General features: G+C 39.3%; 2 protein-coding genes across 2 annotated transcripts in view; both read left to right on the top strand.

The window, feature by feature from the left end:
• LOC135708448 (transcription factor grauzone-like) overlaps window positions 1-18,405 on the top strand; it is a 404,988-nt gene that overhangs the window by 11,888 nt on the left and 374,695 nt on the right. The window lies entirely within an intron of this gene.
• Window positions 4,471-8,205, top strand: LOC135708392 (transcription factor grauzone-like). The gene is made up of 2 exons (XM_065230484.1): window positions 4,471-4,658; window positions 6,680-8,205. Exons 1-2 carry the CDS (start codon window positions 4,497-4,499, stop codon window positions 8,063-8,065), a joined length of 1,548 nt encoding a protein of 515 aa, XP_065086556.1. The 5' UTR covers window positions 4,471-4,496; the 3' UTR covers window positions 8,066-8,205.

Here is an 18,405-nt window from a genome sequence, read left to right as displayed (position 1 = left end):
TTGAAGCCGAGTTATTTACGAAAGAGAGAATCGATCAATGTAGATAGGACCTATTGAAAAGTGACGCGAGATTTGTTTTCAGTCGATCTTGTTTTCCGTGCTGAGCACCAATGCTACACTGAAACAAATCGACATGTACCGTTTATTGGATCCATCTTATAACATAGCAATGTCAGCAGATTTATTCATTCTATGTGATGATTGATAGATTCCATTGGATTATCACTTAAAAACTATGACTGCGATATGGAATGATTTCTATCGTAATTTCACATACTTAGTACTTGATAATACTTTGCTTCGAACGTGGTTAGCGAAGGTAAGAAGTATATGAATATTGTCTGATATATTTCATGGTGAAAAACTGTTGATATGTCATGGGTGGGAACAGACATCTAGAAACTAATGGAAAATCATATAAGTTTGCACTATGAGAAAATTCAGTAAAATATACCTGTTTTCATGATCAATATTGCTCACTAAAATATATATCTTATAAGATAATCATGTATATTTTATTGGAGTTGCTTTTACTGATTTTTGACGTTTGTTGATATGTCGCGTGTAAATAGACATGTAGAAACTATTGGACTGTCATTTAACTTTGCAGTATAGGAAAACATGTATATCTCATTGTAATAGCTTGCTTTGATTTTTGACGTTTAAAGATTGTAAACAGATCTATCCCAATCATTAAGGTGATACTCTAAGGAAGCCTTAGCGTGAAACTTTAAAGGCACAAATGTCAGCTTCCACAAAACATACAAATTTGAAATTACTACTCCTTGTTTGCTGTGCTACTACAAACAGAGAGTAGCAATTTCAAATTTGTATGTTTTGTCGAAGCTGACATTTGTGCCTTTGAAGATTCACGCTAAGGCTTCCTTAGAGTATCACCTTAAATAGTCATATAGAAATGCCTTTTAAGAAATCCAACAGCAAGCATTTGTTTTTGCATGTTTTTTCTGGGATGAATATCGCTCCCAATAAAATACATCTTACATGATTGTTCTTTATAAATTATTGAAACAATTTTCAACGATGTTAACGTACACTAATTAAAATGATTAGTTGAACTAAATACTACTAACAACAATGATACTGTATTGAATAATCTTTGTTTGTTATTGTTTCATATGATAATTGGTTCCAGAAAAAAATGTATTGAGATTGAAAAAAAAAAATGATTCTACTGTAATATTTACTAAGTAGTATTCGAACTTCATGAGCCAGTTCTATCAAATCATATAATTTAGTCGTTGATTTATTGCACACAGGTGCATTAAGAAAGATTTGAACAAACCACACCACCGATACGGAACATAAATTTGTCAGTGCTATTTGTCTTCACTCTAGCAAAACGAGCATAAAGTTGCACTACATTCCATGTCGGGAGAGCTGTTCTTACTTCATGCTATTTGAACGAGCTCAATCTTGAAGTCAGCCGTGGCCCAGTGGAATCGAGCACAGACACCGAAAGCATCACACCTCAACAGATCTTGATCGAATCCCAAATCAGCTACAATAAAAAAGGCACAACTGTGAAAGCTCCCACTGCCTGATGTTTATTTTTCGAATTTATTTTTAGAAATCGATTAAATATATGTGTCAAAAGAAGGAGTAAATTTCATGTTATTTTCACATAAACTTTACTTCGATTGATTTATGACACATATATTATATTGTGGTGAAAAGTATAGCTTACCCGCATAAACGCGAACCATCACATGACCTTACCGATAATGGTTATAAATTGTTTATAATCCCTGCTAAACTTCAACTGAAATGGTTATGGAACTTTACATGAACGTTTAATGATAAAGTTTTAACCTTAAGTATTATAGTTTTTTGGAAGTGGACCTTACAAATAATGGGTTGTTAAGAACCATTACCATTCAAAATTCTTGTTTTCTCCATACATTTTTGGAAAGAGAACTATATTAGAACGTTTTTACTTATGGTTTGAGAACATTAATGGTTATGGTTATGGTAGTCAGTAAGGTCTATTAATGGTTTTGTATTATCGCTCAACTTTACGTGAAATATATCGTGAATTGGTAATCAGTAATTTACAGGCAACCAATTCGCGATATATTCCACATAAAGTTGATCGATGTTACAAAACCATTCATGGACCTTACTGGTTACCATAACCATTACCATTAATGTTCTCAAACCATAAGTTAAAAGGTTTTAGTATAGTTTTCTTTCCGAAAATGTATGGAGAAAACAAGAATTTTGAATGGTAATGGTTCTTAACAACCCATTATTTGTAAGGTCCACTTCCAAAAAACTATAATACTTAAGGTTAAAACTTTATCATTAAACGTTCATGTAAAGTTCCATAACCATTTCAGTTGAAGTTTAGCAGGGATTATAAACAATTTATAACCATTATCGGTAAGGTCAATTTATGGTTCACGCTTATGCGGGTATGCTTATGGGTTTCAAATCCATTTCAGTTAATTATTATAATTTGATCGATTTTCATTTATCATATGACGATCATATAAAAGTTACCAAATTATCAGCATTGTAAATGTATCAGATATTCATATAGAATTTACCTGACACATTTTCAATCATATCATTTTCAATGGATTATCTTATAGCGCAAATTTATTAGACTTCCACATAACAGGAATATGTCAAATTCGTTCAGTGTACCGACGCCAGGGAGGCAGCTCCCACACCTGGACCCTACCTATCGATCCATCAATTCATGAGCCGGAGACCAACGGCTTTGCTTCCCTTCAGAAGGAAGGCGCGATCAGAGATGTTATGCCTCAGAACATGCCGACTGAGATTGAATATAGAGAATATAGAGAATATGTGAACGATCAATTAAAAGAACTAAATTTTCTTCACATTTGTTCCGTGCCCTAGCAGTCCTACGTCAAGCTCCCATTCGTGCCCATAGGCACAGACCCTTCTACTTTTTTTCGGATAATAAAAGCTTTTCAAGATTTCTTTCCTATACCACAACGTGCAAAATTTTGAGACCATCATCATTCTTCTAGCAACGGCGCCGGTGGTGTAGTGGTAAGCGTGATTACCTCTCACCCCAGCAGGCCTGGTTTCAATCCCAGTCGGCACCGCCGGGATGTTCTGAGGCATAACATCTCTGATCACGCCTTCCTTCGGATGGGAAGAAAAGCCGTTGGTCCCCGGTTCATGAGTTGATGGGTCGTTAGGTAGGGTCCAGGTGTGGGAGCTGCCTTCCTGGCACGTCGGTAGCATTGGTGCTCAGCACGGAAAACAAGATCGACGGAAAAAACAAACCAAAGGAAAAAAAAAAAATCATTCTTCTATTTCTCCTATTCGCCACGAGCGCTATCGTTAGATCGCCAATTGGTCCCAAGCAAATCGATTAACGTATCCCATTCTAGTCGAAATTCTAGACCTACACTATGTTAGTTTTGATTCGCTATGAAAGTTTTACAGATAAAATGAGAGGTTCGTGAATTTCCCTATGTTTTGAGGGGTGCATCGATTAGTTTGGGACCGAAGAGAGTACCAGAGCTGAGCCAGAAAGTTGAGCACGTTTCTTCCGGACCTTCTGGTCTTAGAGTTACCTCTATGGTATTAGTATGCGTGGGCGATCTATCGGTTACGCCAAACCGACGATCAAATTCATTGTTTACAACAGTTGATACGTCCCTTCGAAAAAATAATCGTGACTTGTTTACATTTGCTACTAAGGACCTTTTGAAAAGTTATGAGAGAATATTGACAGTTTTTGACAGAAGTGACAAGTACACGGTTATTTCAAAACTTGCTATTTTGGTGTTAATGGCGTATACTTCCTATAATCGTATATCAGTCCCATATGGATTTTCGTCAATTTTGAGATAACAACACTATCCACTATCAATTGGCATCTACTTTCATTTTATGTGATAAAACAATGGATTTTGATCATGAAAAATATGAAAACGACATCAAGTCAGTTTGTCCCATCAAGCAAAGTAATCGCATATCAATCCCATCCTGAAATTCAATCGTCCATAGTTCACGTTCATGTTCTGCTTTTCGAATTGCCATATATTTTTCACAGATACCTATAGCAAAACATGCATGCTTCATTGGGACAGATTTTAACTTGAAAAAAATATCAATAAATTTACTATGATTTTTTCAAATATTTACATGAGAATTGCACTTCGTAACTTCCCTAATAAAAATGCTATGGTTAATTTGCTAGACGACGTGTTCTGGGTATGATCCAAACAATTTGTGGAATAGTTCAATCATTTGGGTTATCGTTCGTTTATGGTAATTTTTTATTAGAGTTTGACTGACATTTCCTCAATGCCTACTTTCCCCATATATGGGACTGATATGCGATTATAGGCAGTATACTTCCACTCGAAATATAAAAGTACAGTTTAATTTTGATTGTGACAGCATAACAGCTTTGTTTACATCTTATTTATATCCCTACAGTAGTTGATACCGTATAGATTTTTTGTAAACGAATCCCACAATTGTGGGAAATGGACGAAATTTCTACCCCCGGTGCAGAACCATCCGGGTCAGCCAAGATGGAAGATATACCGGAAGAGTGCCGGCTCTGTTTGGATCCGTTTGCCGAAAATGTTGTCACAGTCGAAAACCCGGAGCTGAGGGATCGAATGGAGAAGGTGTTCCATTTCTCGGTAAGTTGGAACTGAACTTGGCTTGGAAATTGAGAACCACCAACATACCTTTATTAGTAATCAATGGTGATTTAGCTGATTTTGAACCATTTAAACTAGGTAGCAATGAATGCAAAAATGGTACAGGTTTAGAAATATTTTCATTAATTATTTTGTCAAGCATTTGCACTTATCTTCTATCAGATGTCACAATGTTTACAACTATGGAAGTGCTCAAAGAATACTTGATTGAGGATAGGCAGGCGCAAAGTTCCAGAGCGGACGTAATAGCCGTAAAGAAGAAGAAACTTGAAAGAGCCACTGTGAACTCATCAGAAGATGTTTAAGGCAAGACAAGGACCTTACAAATCATGATTTCTAGAGGGATTTTAGGACGGGTTCATCCGAAAGGTTTGCGTGGATGCAGACAGCCGAAAGTCAATTTCCGAATACGGGTTCACGTTCGGTGGAGGACCAAATTTTCGCGGCTCTCGTAAGCAAACCTTTGCACTAAGCAGTATCGAAGCCGAATGTGTGGCGCTCGCTGAGTTTTTATGCAAGCTAACATCGTCCAATTACTTCAGGATGTGTTGCTTTAAAGTTAAAGCTTCTGTATTGATACCCGAGCACAAGTAGTTCTGCATAAAGTAGCGAAAATCAGTAATCGTTGGAAGGGTAATTTTGTCCGAAAGATACTCGAATTACTGGTCAACTAATCAAATTGTGGCCGATATGCCTACTAAAGTCTCGGACAGCCCAGAAGTTGACCAGGTTCCGAGAAGCTGTAGGTGTTCAGCAATCGAGTAGGATCCAACGGAAATTTTTAGAAGAGTTTTAAGGATCGCCTAATTACGGTACGGGAACGGCTAATTACGAGAAGAGTTTCAAGGGAACTTTCTTATAAAATTAGGGAGAATTTCATGACCAGTAGAATTTAAAGGAATTAATACCATGAAAATTGTGTTTTTCCAAAGTCCACATTTTCCATAAGGCCAGGGAAATTACATCTGGATTGGAGCAGGAAAGACAATTTGTACAATTGCTGAGTAATTTAATCCTAAAAAATGCCGATAACTGATGGAAATTATGCATCGCAAAGAGCAGTCTTTCTTTTGCTAAAGGCTTGCTCTGTTTAACTAATTGATTCCGAAGCACTGGCGTAAACATTTATTCAAATAATTTAAGAGCTGTACTTCCACTCTTCGCATGTCCGTCCCATGGCGAAAATCAGCAAGCCGAGCAAATCGCATTTTAATTTTGATTCGTACTGATTGCTTCTTCTGTGACGAGACAACCAATTTGGCTGTCTTTCCAAACTTTTTTTCAGAACAAAATTATTGAGTTCATCCAGTATTATAAAAATATGGGTAATTAGGTACCATTTGCATTGAAAAACTCAGTTTTGTACAAAAACTATTATGGGACCGACATGCAGTGTAAGTTCTGCTACATACATTGATATATAAATCGGTGAAAAATTTCGAAGTTACATGCTCCGAATTTTAGACAAAACTACTGTTTATCAATCTACGGGCTGCGACCCACAGGTTTTTTTTCACATGACCTAAAACATGTTGGCACTTCTCTAGTCATTTCGGTATTTCAAAATTAACTTTCTACCATGATGATTTAGATTTGTATTTGCGAGGATCTGAAGCTTCTAAATAGTGTTAATGTCCCTAATGGCGGCCTACTAAGTGTCGCTAGTATTGGGCCTAGAAAAATTCTATCTGGAAATAAATCGTTGGCTGCAAAAAGTAATTTGATCGATTTTGAAACGGTCCATTTACTTCTGGCAGTTTAGTGGTACATTTCCAAGGACATTACGTCACAATGCTACGCAGAAATGGTACCGCAAACCTTCGACAAAGACGTCATCATCTAAATCATTCAAATAATTTCGTGTTCATATCCGTTTCCTTCAATCATGATCATAACTATGTTCTCCACTGCCATGACCGTTACTAGGAATTCAAAATCAAATCTCAAAGCATTCCCTAAAAAAAAATCAACACTCTCACTCACACACTTCTCACTTCCAGATCGAAATCGTGGAAAAACTGCCCTCAGGCGTTTGCCAAACTTGCGCAACGCTTATAAACGAGTTCTACCGGTACTCGGAAAATGTTCGCTCAAACCAGGGCCAACTGATTTCTCGGCTGACCAGAAAATCCCAACCACTGCCAGTAGAGGAAATCAAGGTGGAACCGTCGTTAGAATTTCCCGAACCGGACGAATCGATCAAACCAAAAGATGAATCACCGTTGCCACCGCCAGCTGAAGACGGGGAAGAGAACATCGACAACCTGGAAGTGTACGCAGACCTGTACGATCCTCCACGGAAGCGCACGCGGAAGAAGCGAAAGACGGCTTCCTCAAGGAAAAAGGACCGATCGACTTCATCGGACGCAGATGCAGACGGAGAGAAACCGAACCCGAAACGGCAGGCAAGGAAGTATAACGTAAAGACCAAGGAAGAACACGAGAAGGACGAGCAGTTGGTATCGGAGTTCTACCGCATGGTTTGCGACCTTTGCGGAGATCATTTGGAGAATTTTTCCTCCCTGGATTCGCACTTCCGCGAGAACCACGATCGCTCCGGATTCGTAGTGTGCTGCAACAAGAAGATCTTCAAGCGGTGTCTCATGGTCGAGCACATGAAGCTCCATACCGACCCGTCGGCCTACCGATGCGAGATTTGCAACAAGAACTACAAAAACAAGGTGTACCTAGCGATGCACCAGGTGAAACAGCACGGACGAGAGGAAGATCGTCCTTTCAAGTGCGATCGCTGCAAGCAGTCCTTCGCCAAAAACTACCAACTCCGAGCGCATATGGTGGCCCACGAGAAGGTCCAGTGTCCGCAGTGTGACCGTATGCTGGCCAGCAAGATGGCACTGAGCACCCATCTGTCCAATATGCATTCCGATAAGGACCGGAGGATGATCTGCGATAGCTGTGGGAAGGAATTCCTGAACAAGACTTGCTTCGAGCGGCACGTGAAGGAACACATGGGCATCGAGGTGCATCCGATGCTCGAGTGTCACATTTGCCACAAGTGGCTCAAAGGGGAACGGTGCCTGCAGAAGCACATCCGGTACACGCACTACGAAACGGAACAGACGCACGTGTGCGACATCTGCCAGCAAAACTACCCGAACTCGAGAGCACTGTGGAGTCACAAGCGGGCCGTGCACGTGGAGGAAAAGTTCGAGTGCGAGTTCTGCGGGAAGCGCTTCAAGCGGGCGGTCAATTTGAAGGAGCACCGGACCATCCACACCGGTGAGGTGCTGTATGCGTGCGAGTTTTGCGGTGCGACCATGAATTCAAATGCCAATCTGTACACACACGTCAAGAAGAGCCACCCGGTGGAGTATGCGGAGAAGCGTCAGCTGGCGGCGTGCGGCAATGCTCCGTCGAGGGCGTAGGTGAGTAGGGGTGAAGGGACGGAGATGGGTTTGATGTAGACAAAGCTTAACAAGGAATGAAACATGTTGAAGTTATTTGTGCCGAAATATCGTTATGAGTTTTAGGGACTGATCTACACAGCACAAACCCCGCTCGGGGCGGCGAGGTCATATACCCCTCTAAAAAACTACAAGGGACAGCCCTATAGGGTGGTCCGCACTGGTGACGTAGAACTACGTGGGCTTATATAATAAATCTTATTTGTTAACTGCAGCAGAAGCTTGTGTTTTCTGTAGGAATAGGAATTTGAGCGGAGATCTCTCTGTTTATACTCTTTAGTATGACGCGCTTGACATAGTGGCCCACAGCAACTCACGAAGAGCTAATGATTCCGATCAATAACGGTGCGGCTTCTTCTTCTTTCTTTGGATGCTCATGTGCGCTGCAGCTCGCTGCTTCCAGACAGCCTTTCGTTGTTTACTGGAGAACACCACCACCCACCACGCGATGATTAAATAAACACCGTTTGGTGAGATCAGATGGAATTCAACATTGAAATCTGTGTTAGGGAAATCGCTTTTCACAGGCAATCGGTTTTCAAAGCAACAGTTGCACATTCGTGCAATTTTCAATAGTGACATTTTGAAAAATGATGAATTTTTAAATTTAACAGATGCGTAGAAATATATCTGATCGATTGGTGATAAAATTATTGAATTTGGTCCACCGGCAGCTGAGTTATTAGCGTTCAAAATCTTTCATAATTTTGATACATGTTCTATTTTCGGTTTTCACAAAGTGTACCCCCATATAGAAATCACAGACGTAGTCCTACGTCAAAAATAGCAGGTGATTGATTTAGATTGGAGTTATTTGTCTCCATGTCAGGTTGCCAAGTAATGATTGAATGGATCTTTTTTTTCCAGATGAAGAAGTCTGTCCAATGTACTCTGGAGTTCTTATCTGAAGATCAGCGATATTGCCACCAAGGATGCCATTATATCAGATTTATCAGGCTTTTCTAGATGTTTGCCAACTCCAGACAAAAAGACAGGCCTGGTGTTCGGCAAGATTTTTGATAAGCTGGCTGTTTTTACAAATAGATACATTGAAATGTAAAGCAAACAAATAATGTAATGTGTAACTCGCGACTCATTGTGGACGTTATATATTTATCAATATTATCTTGTGTTGTTCACCAACTTAATTGAAATTTAGGAGAAACAATGGGTGAGGAACAAAATAGGATAATGATGTCTGGAATGGTGTAGGTCCTGGACTTCTATACATTTGCAGAATTCTGTCACTGGAAATATTGATGAGGATTTTTTTAAGATTCCTTGGGATACCGCCAACCCAACTAACAGACTTGGTTTTACCACCGTCTTGTGGAACATGATTTGATATTAAGAAAGCTTTAAAACCTCGGTAAAACTTTAAGTGTTGCTAAGGGATATCTGAAAAGAATTCCTAGATCATTTTTAGGGACAATTTCAACGGACTTCTGACCAGAACTACAAAGAAATTTCGAGATAAATTCCACGTGATTTTTAGATAATTTGAGGAGAATTTCTCGATTTCCCTGGCCACACAGCTGTTACACAATTATACCAATGCAAAAATGGTACTGGCTTAGAAACTGTAGAAATGCTCGAAGAAGACTAGTTTGAGGGCCAGCCAATAGTCCCAGTAGGGACGTAATACAGGCAAAGAAGAAGTAAGTAGAGGAACCTTTCATGACGATCCAGATTCAACTCTAAGGAAGAATTCAAATATGTATTGAAGAGAGAAAAGAGGTGAATTCCAATGGATTTTTTAAGAGAATTTAAATGGGGTTCTGAGGTGAGCCCCAACCGAAAGGAAATCAAATGTTGAGAATAGCTTCAAAAAAAAATCTGAGGAACATTTCAAGGAATCGAAGAATTCCAAGGGAAATCTGAGGACTATTCTAAAATCATTCTAAGGAAAACTTCAAACGAATGCTGAGGAGAGTATCAAGAAAATTCCAATGTTATTGCATTCTGAGGATCACTTCAGATAATTCTAAATTCAAGAACAACATGTGGAAAGGGCATATAAGCTTTTTGTAAACAAACCTTTGTAGGCCTTTTTCTCGACATCCATGCAAACCATCAACATCATTCCCCTTACCTTCGGTTGACGAGGAAAGGGCCTACAAAGGTTTGTTTACAAAATGCTTGTATGCCTTTTTCACATGTGGCTCTTGAAATTAAATCTGAAAATAGATCCAAAATAATTCCGAGAAGAAATGTCTGGTTCTCAGGATAATGCAAAGGGGATGAGGGGAGTTCCTAGGGAATGCTGAGGATGATTGAGAGAAATTTACGTGAAAGCTATAAGAATAACTCTAAGGGAAATTTTGAGCAGAATTTAGAGGAGAACTCTGAAATGGTTGGGAGCAGAAATTTTTACGGCGTTTTTGGAGCTGAATCGAATGAGTTCTAAATAAAAATATAGAAATAAACTTCAACGATCACTCAGAAGAATTGTGAAGAATTTGAAGAAAATCATAAGATGAATCCAAGAATTATATGAAGAGAAATCTCAGAGAATTTCGGAAGTAAGTACCGTAAAGTGCCATAATTCTGCGCACCTAAGGCCGAATTCTGCGTAGTTTTGAAAATTTATAAAACAATTATAAATTGTACATAATTTGAATTGAATTGTAGATGAAGGTAGGTATTAACCACGGGAGCGGGTCTTTTGGCCTTGGGACGTTTCACCGAATGGGTCATTTCATAGAAAAGCGAGCCATTTTCTACGATTTTAACTTTTGACCAGTGGCGTCTCGTCCATATGTGCACCTCGTGCATTGCACAGTCTCGAATTTTCAAAAAGTAAAATTTATATTTCATAAAAATTAAGAGGCAAAAATTTAATACTCAATTAAAACCATTTTTGTCCGCCCTATTTATTGGTTTCATATGGATCGTAACTGAATTATCCACTGGATAGTAGCTGAATTGTTTACCACATCGCTGCTCAACCTCCGTTTTACCCACCACTGAAAGAAATGTACGTAAAACAGAAGCGAGGCATGGCGATCTTGTTTTCACGTTTTCACTGGGATTTTACCACGTGCAGACAACACTCTTTTTGGGCTTCTATGGCGAATGAGCGACACAATATGCCTTCGTTCTACCAAAGCCACGGCATGCTTAGTTCTCCCAGTCTGAGCACTTAAGCTGTATAGATCAGTGCACGAAGATTTGCCGCACTCTTCCCTCTCCCGTAAATTTTGACAGTTTTGGGTGGTTTGTTTTGGCTCCCATTCGTTGCCATCTCTTTTACTCACAGACAAAATGATAGGAAGCAAAAAGTGAGGTTAGGGACCGTGCACTGATCTATTCAGATCTGAGCGATATTTCACGCGCGGAGAGAGATTTTGCGAAGGTACGAGAGGGAGGAAAGTACTAGTTGTCTTTCTCATTCCAATGCAAATTTTGCTCCGCTCCGCTAATGTACGCTTAGATTTGAATACACCTTAACACCAGAAACGCTCGTATTTACAACCAGATCAGTTGTATATGTATTGAAGTCCCGTAAGCATAATTGCCGCTGTGTTAGTGTTTATTTTGTGCACTTCTATCTTTGCACAGTTTAAAGAGAAGAGAATAAATTGGCACGTATAGGCAACGTCGCATTTGAGTTTCTCTCTGAATTGATTGAATCTTGGAGAGCCATCATTCGTTGTATACCTACCTACACGCACACATCGAATTTTTAAATTTTTAAATTTTCTCACTGCCATGTCTGCATTTCATTCAGTAGCCTCAGCGCATTGATGGAATATTGTTCATAGCATAGTGCAAAATTAAATAGGAATCATGGAACAGGATATTATTGATGACCTCCTGAAAAGACCGTTTGCCAGAAGATCCATGGAGGAATAAATGCTTATTGCGAGAATGGACGTCCCACGATCAAAGTTGGACAACTTGAAAACGACATGTTAAAGAAATGGTAAAATCATAACGCGGAACTTTGCCGAAAATGGACGAGTGGAAATTGTTGGTTGTGTCATGCTCGAGGAAATTGCGCGGGATGTGGAGCATTTCGAGGAAATCGCAATTGGCATCAACTCTACGCTACTGCTTAGGAAACGGTGAGTAACGATGACAAATATCATAAACATGAGACTTAAAAAGAAAATCAATGTTTCTATGCAAGAGTAAGCAAAACTGGTAGCAGAACTGTTTCCCATTATCATTTCGTTTATTTTTTATACAGGTACCCCCGTCGAAAGATTTGTATCCCATTTTTTTATTATGCATCAAAATTGGCTTCTACTCTTACAGACAAAATATAAATAAAATAGATGCACAACTAGTGAATTTTCTCACGTGACGCCACTGCTTTTGACGTAGGATTACGTCTTTCGGCAACATATTGGGGGTGCAATTTCAAATACTAAAATCGACCGCATTACAAAAAGTGGTCAGGATTTGACCACTTATAACTCTGCCAATAGCGGATTAATTCTAAACAAGCCAGTCAATTGGATTGCTATCTACGAATCTGCTGAAATGAACACTCTATCAATTTTTAAAAGGTCACTATTGAAAATTGCACGAATGTACAACTGTTTCTATAATAATGAAAATTATTACCAATTGACTGCGAAAAGCGCTTTCCCTAACACAGATTTAAAAATCGAATTCGCTCCGGTCGCACCGAACGGTGTTTATTCAATCACCGCGTGTGGTGAGTGGTGGTGTCCAGTGGTCTCGGCACGTGGCGTTGAAGATTGTTCTCCAATACACGACGAAAAGCTGCCCGCAAGTGTGAGCTGCAGCCCACTGAGCGGTTCATTCGCCGAAGAAGGAGGAAGAAGTTGCACCGCTACTGATAGGATTTCAGTTGCTCGTCGTTAGCCGCTATGGGCCATCTATGCCAAGCGCGTCATCGTTCCAAACAACATACAGCTTACTAGATCAGCATTACTCAACCATCACGGCAAAACGGTCCTTTTAAGGAACACCATAAATTTGTTAAAGAGTATTATTTGGACACTTCTCGCGTTAACTTTCAAATAGACCTATCTACATTGATCGATTTCCTTCATCGACTCTCTATTTCGTTAAAATTATCATCGATTGTCTCTTTGATGCAATAAAATTCTTCCCGAATTTTCTTAATAAGATGGGTTTAAAATTTGCATCAAAAAGCATAAATGTAGGTGCCGTCCGGTATGCTCAGATTCTGTGATTGATGTGTTTTCCAAACACAGATTTAATTTCCTAATACCAAAATAAATGGGCAGTTCAATCTCTTCAAATTTCTGCAATTGTAGTGCGAAGTAAGTGATATTTGAGAAATTGTTTGCGAGTTTATCGATATAGCCATGTCGCAGCATTTGGCTACACAATACAAGCGCAGAACGGCTAGAGACAACATTGCTTTATCTACTGGTTGGGATGCTGGAGAAGGATCTTCAAGACAAGGTAGATCGTTTGACTATATCCCTTTGAAACAAAGAATTACATTGTTTTTAACATATTAATTCGCCAAGAACATCAATTGAGGACTACTATCACCGAAAAACCGACATGAATGATCATACAAATTACAAAGAAATTTCTTATCAAAGCACAAAACTGACATCTGCCGCCGTGTTCGCGGAAAATATTTATCCTAGCCACGAACACGCGAACAACATGTATGATCTATTTCGGACAAATTATGTTTATCTAGATACAACATTTCTATGGTTTTAAAAGATGGGATCGCTGCACATTTGAATCGGCCGTTATGGATTCTCGGTCTAGAGTTAAGTTTTAGTTTCATGTCGGTTTGTCGGTGCTACTATGCCAACGCCCTTCACCAAAATGTTTACCAATCGATTCAGGTGCAATGCATGAGCACCGCTATCGAGGAAATAATTCCACCGCATTGTTCTAAACTGGCTTCCAAGCTTCCAACCCATCGGTCCTTTTCAGGACCACAAATGACTAATGAAAGAGTTAACTCGACAGTGAGCATACATCCCTTATGCAAGCTCACTGTCAAACTAAAGAGCTTAAGTAAGAGCTTGTATCCAAGACATATCGTCCAGGATCGACACCGACAGAGGACCTCCAAAACAGAACTCTCCAATTGCTTCCAAATGTCAACATATTGAACTTTTTCACTGATATCAAGTTAAGAAATCAATTTTATATTTACTATACTTTTGCTGTGACATCAAAACTACCTTTCGCAATCCTACGTCAAATCTACGGTCGTGTCCTGGATACAACCTCTTACTTTTTTCAAAGCTCAATAAATTTTGAAATCCATCTTAAAAAAAGATTAAGAAGGTTTAAATTTTTCAACCTGGCAAGCTATACAAATGTAATGCTTAATGAGCAGTTCTTTCGAGTTGTACTGATTTTGTTATTTTCTAAATAATCAATATTTATAGGAATACTTCTTTCTTTTAAACATACGTAATTCTTTGGAGTTGTAAAATTCGGCGAAATGACCCCTTCGGCGAAATGTTCTTCGGCAAAATGACACGGTCACTCGTTTTTGACGCAGGATTACGTCTTTCGGCAACATATTGGGGGTACAATTAAAAAAAAAACAAAATCGAACGCATTACGAAAAGTGGTTAGGTTTTGACCACATATAACTCTGTCAATAGCGGATGGATTTTAATTCTAAACAAGCTAATCGATTGGTAATTTTTCTACAAATCTGCTAAAATGAACACTTTATCAATTTTCAATAGGTCACTATTGAAAATTACACAAATGTCCAACTGCTGCAATGGTGATCAAAACTATCACCGATTGCCTGCAAAAAGTGCTTTCCCCCCTTCGGTCTGAGGGAATTCGATTTTGAAATGTGTGTTGGGGAAAGCACTTTTTGCAGGCAATCGGTGATAGTTTTGATCACCATTGCAACAGTTGGACATTTGTGTAATTTTCAATAGTGACCTATTGACAATTGATAAAGTGTTCATTTTAGCAGATTTGTAGAAAAATTACCAATCGATTGGCTTGTTTAGAATTAAAATCCATCCGCTATTGACAGAGTTATATGTGGTCAAAACCTAACCACTTTTCGTAATGCGTTCGATTTTGTTTTTTTTTTTTGGAATTGTACCATCATCAGCAGCAGCAGCAGTGCTTTCGGCGCGTGGCGTTGAACATTGTTCCCCAGGACACAACGAAACCCTGCCGGCAAGCAGCGAGCTGCAACCCACATGACCGTCCATTCACCGAAGAAGGAGGAAGAAGCCCAGCTAGTAGTAGTTGCGTGTCACCCTCGTTCCAAACAACATACCGCTCACCAGCCTCATCCGTGTTGAACACACCGATACCGTAATAGTTCACAAAATGACGAAAACACTAGTATATAAATGTTCTTTCAATCATTTGATAGAATCTCAATCTACTGTATGCAACGAATAAACACTGCTTCCACCTTTACCAGCAACATCAATTGAGGACTACAATACCATCGGCATTCACCAAACTGTTCACCGATGGATCCAGGTACAACGTATCAGTACCGATATCATCTCCAAGAACATCGAGGGAAAATTCCACAGCATTGTTCTAAACTGGCTTCTAAGCTTTCAACCCATCGGTCCTTTCCAGGACCACAAATGACTAATGAAAGAGTTAACTAAAGAGTTCAAGTAAGAGCTTGTATCCAACACATATCGTCCAGGATTGGCTTGTACTACATGCACACTGACAGAGCACCTCAAACAGAACTACTCTCAAATTGCTTCCGAATTTCATCCTATCGAACTTTTTCACTGATGAGTTAAGAAATCAATTTAATATTTACTATACTTTTGCTGTGACATCAAAACTACCTTTCGTAATCTTACGTCAAATCTACAGTCGTGTCTTTGATACAACCTCTTACTTTTTCCCTTGATTTGTTTTCCGTCGATCTTGGAGCACCAATGCTACCGACGCCAGGGAGGCAGCTCCCACCTATCGACCCACGGCTTTACTTCCCTTCCGAAGGAAGGCGTGATCAGAGATGTTATGCCTCAGAACATCCCGGCGGCGCCGACTGGGATTGAACCCAGGCCTGATGGGGGTGAGAGGCAATCACGTTTACCACTCACCACCAGCGCCGCTGACACGGCCACACGGAAGGACATTCCAAAAACTCCTATAAACAATTTCGAGCGGTAATTTGAACACAGACAAATTCTAAATCTACTGGACGCATCCAGAAAAAAAAAGTATGCTGTCATAAAACGTTGCAAGTTTTAATTAATAGCAATCTACAAGTCTGAATCATGGTCTACAGAACCCTCATACATAAAACCAAATTTGTTACTTTGGAATCCCAGACAACCACAAGTTGTATATCCATGTGCAGGTAGAATCGTAAAGTACTACAGATCCAAATCGCATATAAGGGGTAAGAAGGAAAGGGGTGTAAGCGACTTTGATCAATTCTCTTCATCGACTTTCTCTTTTGGTAGCCACAGCTTTATAAACAGATTTTGTGCTATTTCTGCCATCTAGTTTGATAAGCATCCAGAATGGCACACGTGTTTGCAGCCTCATATAATAATGAATTTCATCGCATAATGTTTAAGTTTCATCATGGATGTAACGCAAATTTTTTACCATTATACGACGTATCATTTATGCATCGTACGAGCACAGACAAACAGACATAAAACTCGCAAGTTGTTCATCAAACAAGCATTTAACGGCAAATTTAAAAGTATCGTAGTTGGTAGCAATGCTGCAAAATCTCGACAATACACGGTGATATTGACAATCCTGCTTTGGTCACTCTTTTGACAGTGATTGTCAAGGCAAAACATGTCAATTGACAATGACAATGCTGTCAGTGACGAAAATGTGTAGATTTTTTTTTATTAACACTCCGAATACGAGGCCTCCGAAAAACGTGTAACGGCAAGTTTGCAATGGCACAACTTAGCCATTTCTTAATGAATTTCAAAAATTGTGGTACCTTTAGAATTCCTAGGGTTTCTAGATGATTTTGATTGCAAAAAACTTGAAAATAGAGTAGTCTACTTTTGTAAAAAAAAAACAAAGAAAGAGTTGTTACACGTTTTTTTATAGGTGTGTTTGTAGGGTTTTGCAAGTGGCGCAAGATCTGTAATTTAGATGAATGGACACAAATGTTCACAATTAGCCAGATTATAGTCATGGTTCCTATATATGGATCCTGGAGACAACGGAGCGGTCCTCGAAAAATCCGGAACATCCGTAAAAATGGTCAATCCATGATCCTGATCCTAGAGGTCTGCGGTTTTTTTTTTTGAAAACATTAGGAACTGATATAAACAAATATTTGGGGTCTTGACATAAACATGTACCTGAATGGCCATGAGACCGTCCTCCGGAAGATCCGGAACATCCGTAAAAGTGGACAATCCATGAAACTGATCCTAGAGCTCCGTGTTTTTTTAACATTAGGATCTGTGATATAAGAATGAATGGGATCGTCCTCCGGAAGATCCGGAACATCCGTAAAAGTAGTAAATCCACGATCCTGATCCTAGAGCTCCGCGTTTTATTTTTATAAACATTAGGAACTGTGATGATAGAAAGAATTTGGGCTTGTGACATAAACATGAACCTGGATGGCCATTGGAACGTCTTCCAGAAGATCCTGATCATCCGTAAAAGTGGATCATCGATGAAACTGTGAAAAAACCGTGGGTTTTTTTTTTTGAAAACTCCTGGAACTGCGATTTAAGATAGAATTTAGGGTCGTGACATAAACATGGATCCGGATGGCCATGAGACTGTCCTCCAAAAGATCCGGAACATCCGTAAATTTATCATACTGTGAAACTGATCCTAGAGCTCTGCAGTTCTTTTTTAAACATTGTGATATAAGAAACCTCTGGATCACTTTTACGGATGTTCCGTATCTTCCGGAGGACGGTCCTATGGTCATCCAAGTCCGTGTTTTTTATCTTTATTAAGGAGACTTTCAGCCCTGGGCTGGTTTGTCTCCAGTACGTGTTTATGTCATGACCCCGAATTCTTTCTTATATCGCAGTTCCACATGCTTTAGAAAAAACCGTAGAACTCTAGGATCAGTTTCAAGGATTGACCATTTTTAAAGATGTTCTAGATCTTGCGGAGGATGGTCTCATGGCCTTCTAGGTACATGTTTATGTCACGACCGCAAATTAATTTATATATGACAGTTCCAAGTGATTTCGAAAAAACCGTGGAGCTCTAGGGTCAGTTTCATTCAATGACCACTTTTACGGAATTTTTGGATCTTGCGCAGGACGGTCCGATGGTCATCTGGGTCCATGTTTATGTCACGATCCCAAATTCATTCTAATATCGCAGTTCCTAACGTTTTCAAGAAAACCACGGAGCTCTAG

Source organism: Ochlerotatus camptorhynchus, unplaced genomic scaffold (genome assembly GCF_037179485.1).
Source record: "Ochlerotatus camptorhynchus isolate MF236.1 unplaced genomic scaffold, CSIRO-AGI_Acam_v1.1 ptg000330l, whole genome shotgun sequence".
Lineage (NCBI taxonomy): Eukaryota > Metazoa > Arthropoda > Insecta > Diptera > Culicidae > Ochlerotatus > Ochlerotatus camptorhynchus.
Note: the sequence above shows the minus strand (reverse complement) of the source record. Positions and strands in the feature narration are given on the sequence as shown.

Bases quoted from the DNA above. Each gene is read 5' to 3' on its own strand.
- LOC135708392 (XM_065230484.1), top strand. From the start codon at position 4,497: ATGGACGAAATTTCTACCCCCGGTGCAGAACCATCCGGGTCAGCCAAG. The intron at 4,659-6,679 runs GTAAGTTGGAAC...TCTCACTTCCAG, and splicing joins AGAAGGTGTTCCATTTCTCG to ATCGAAATCGTGGAAAAACT.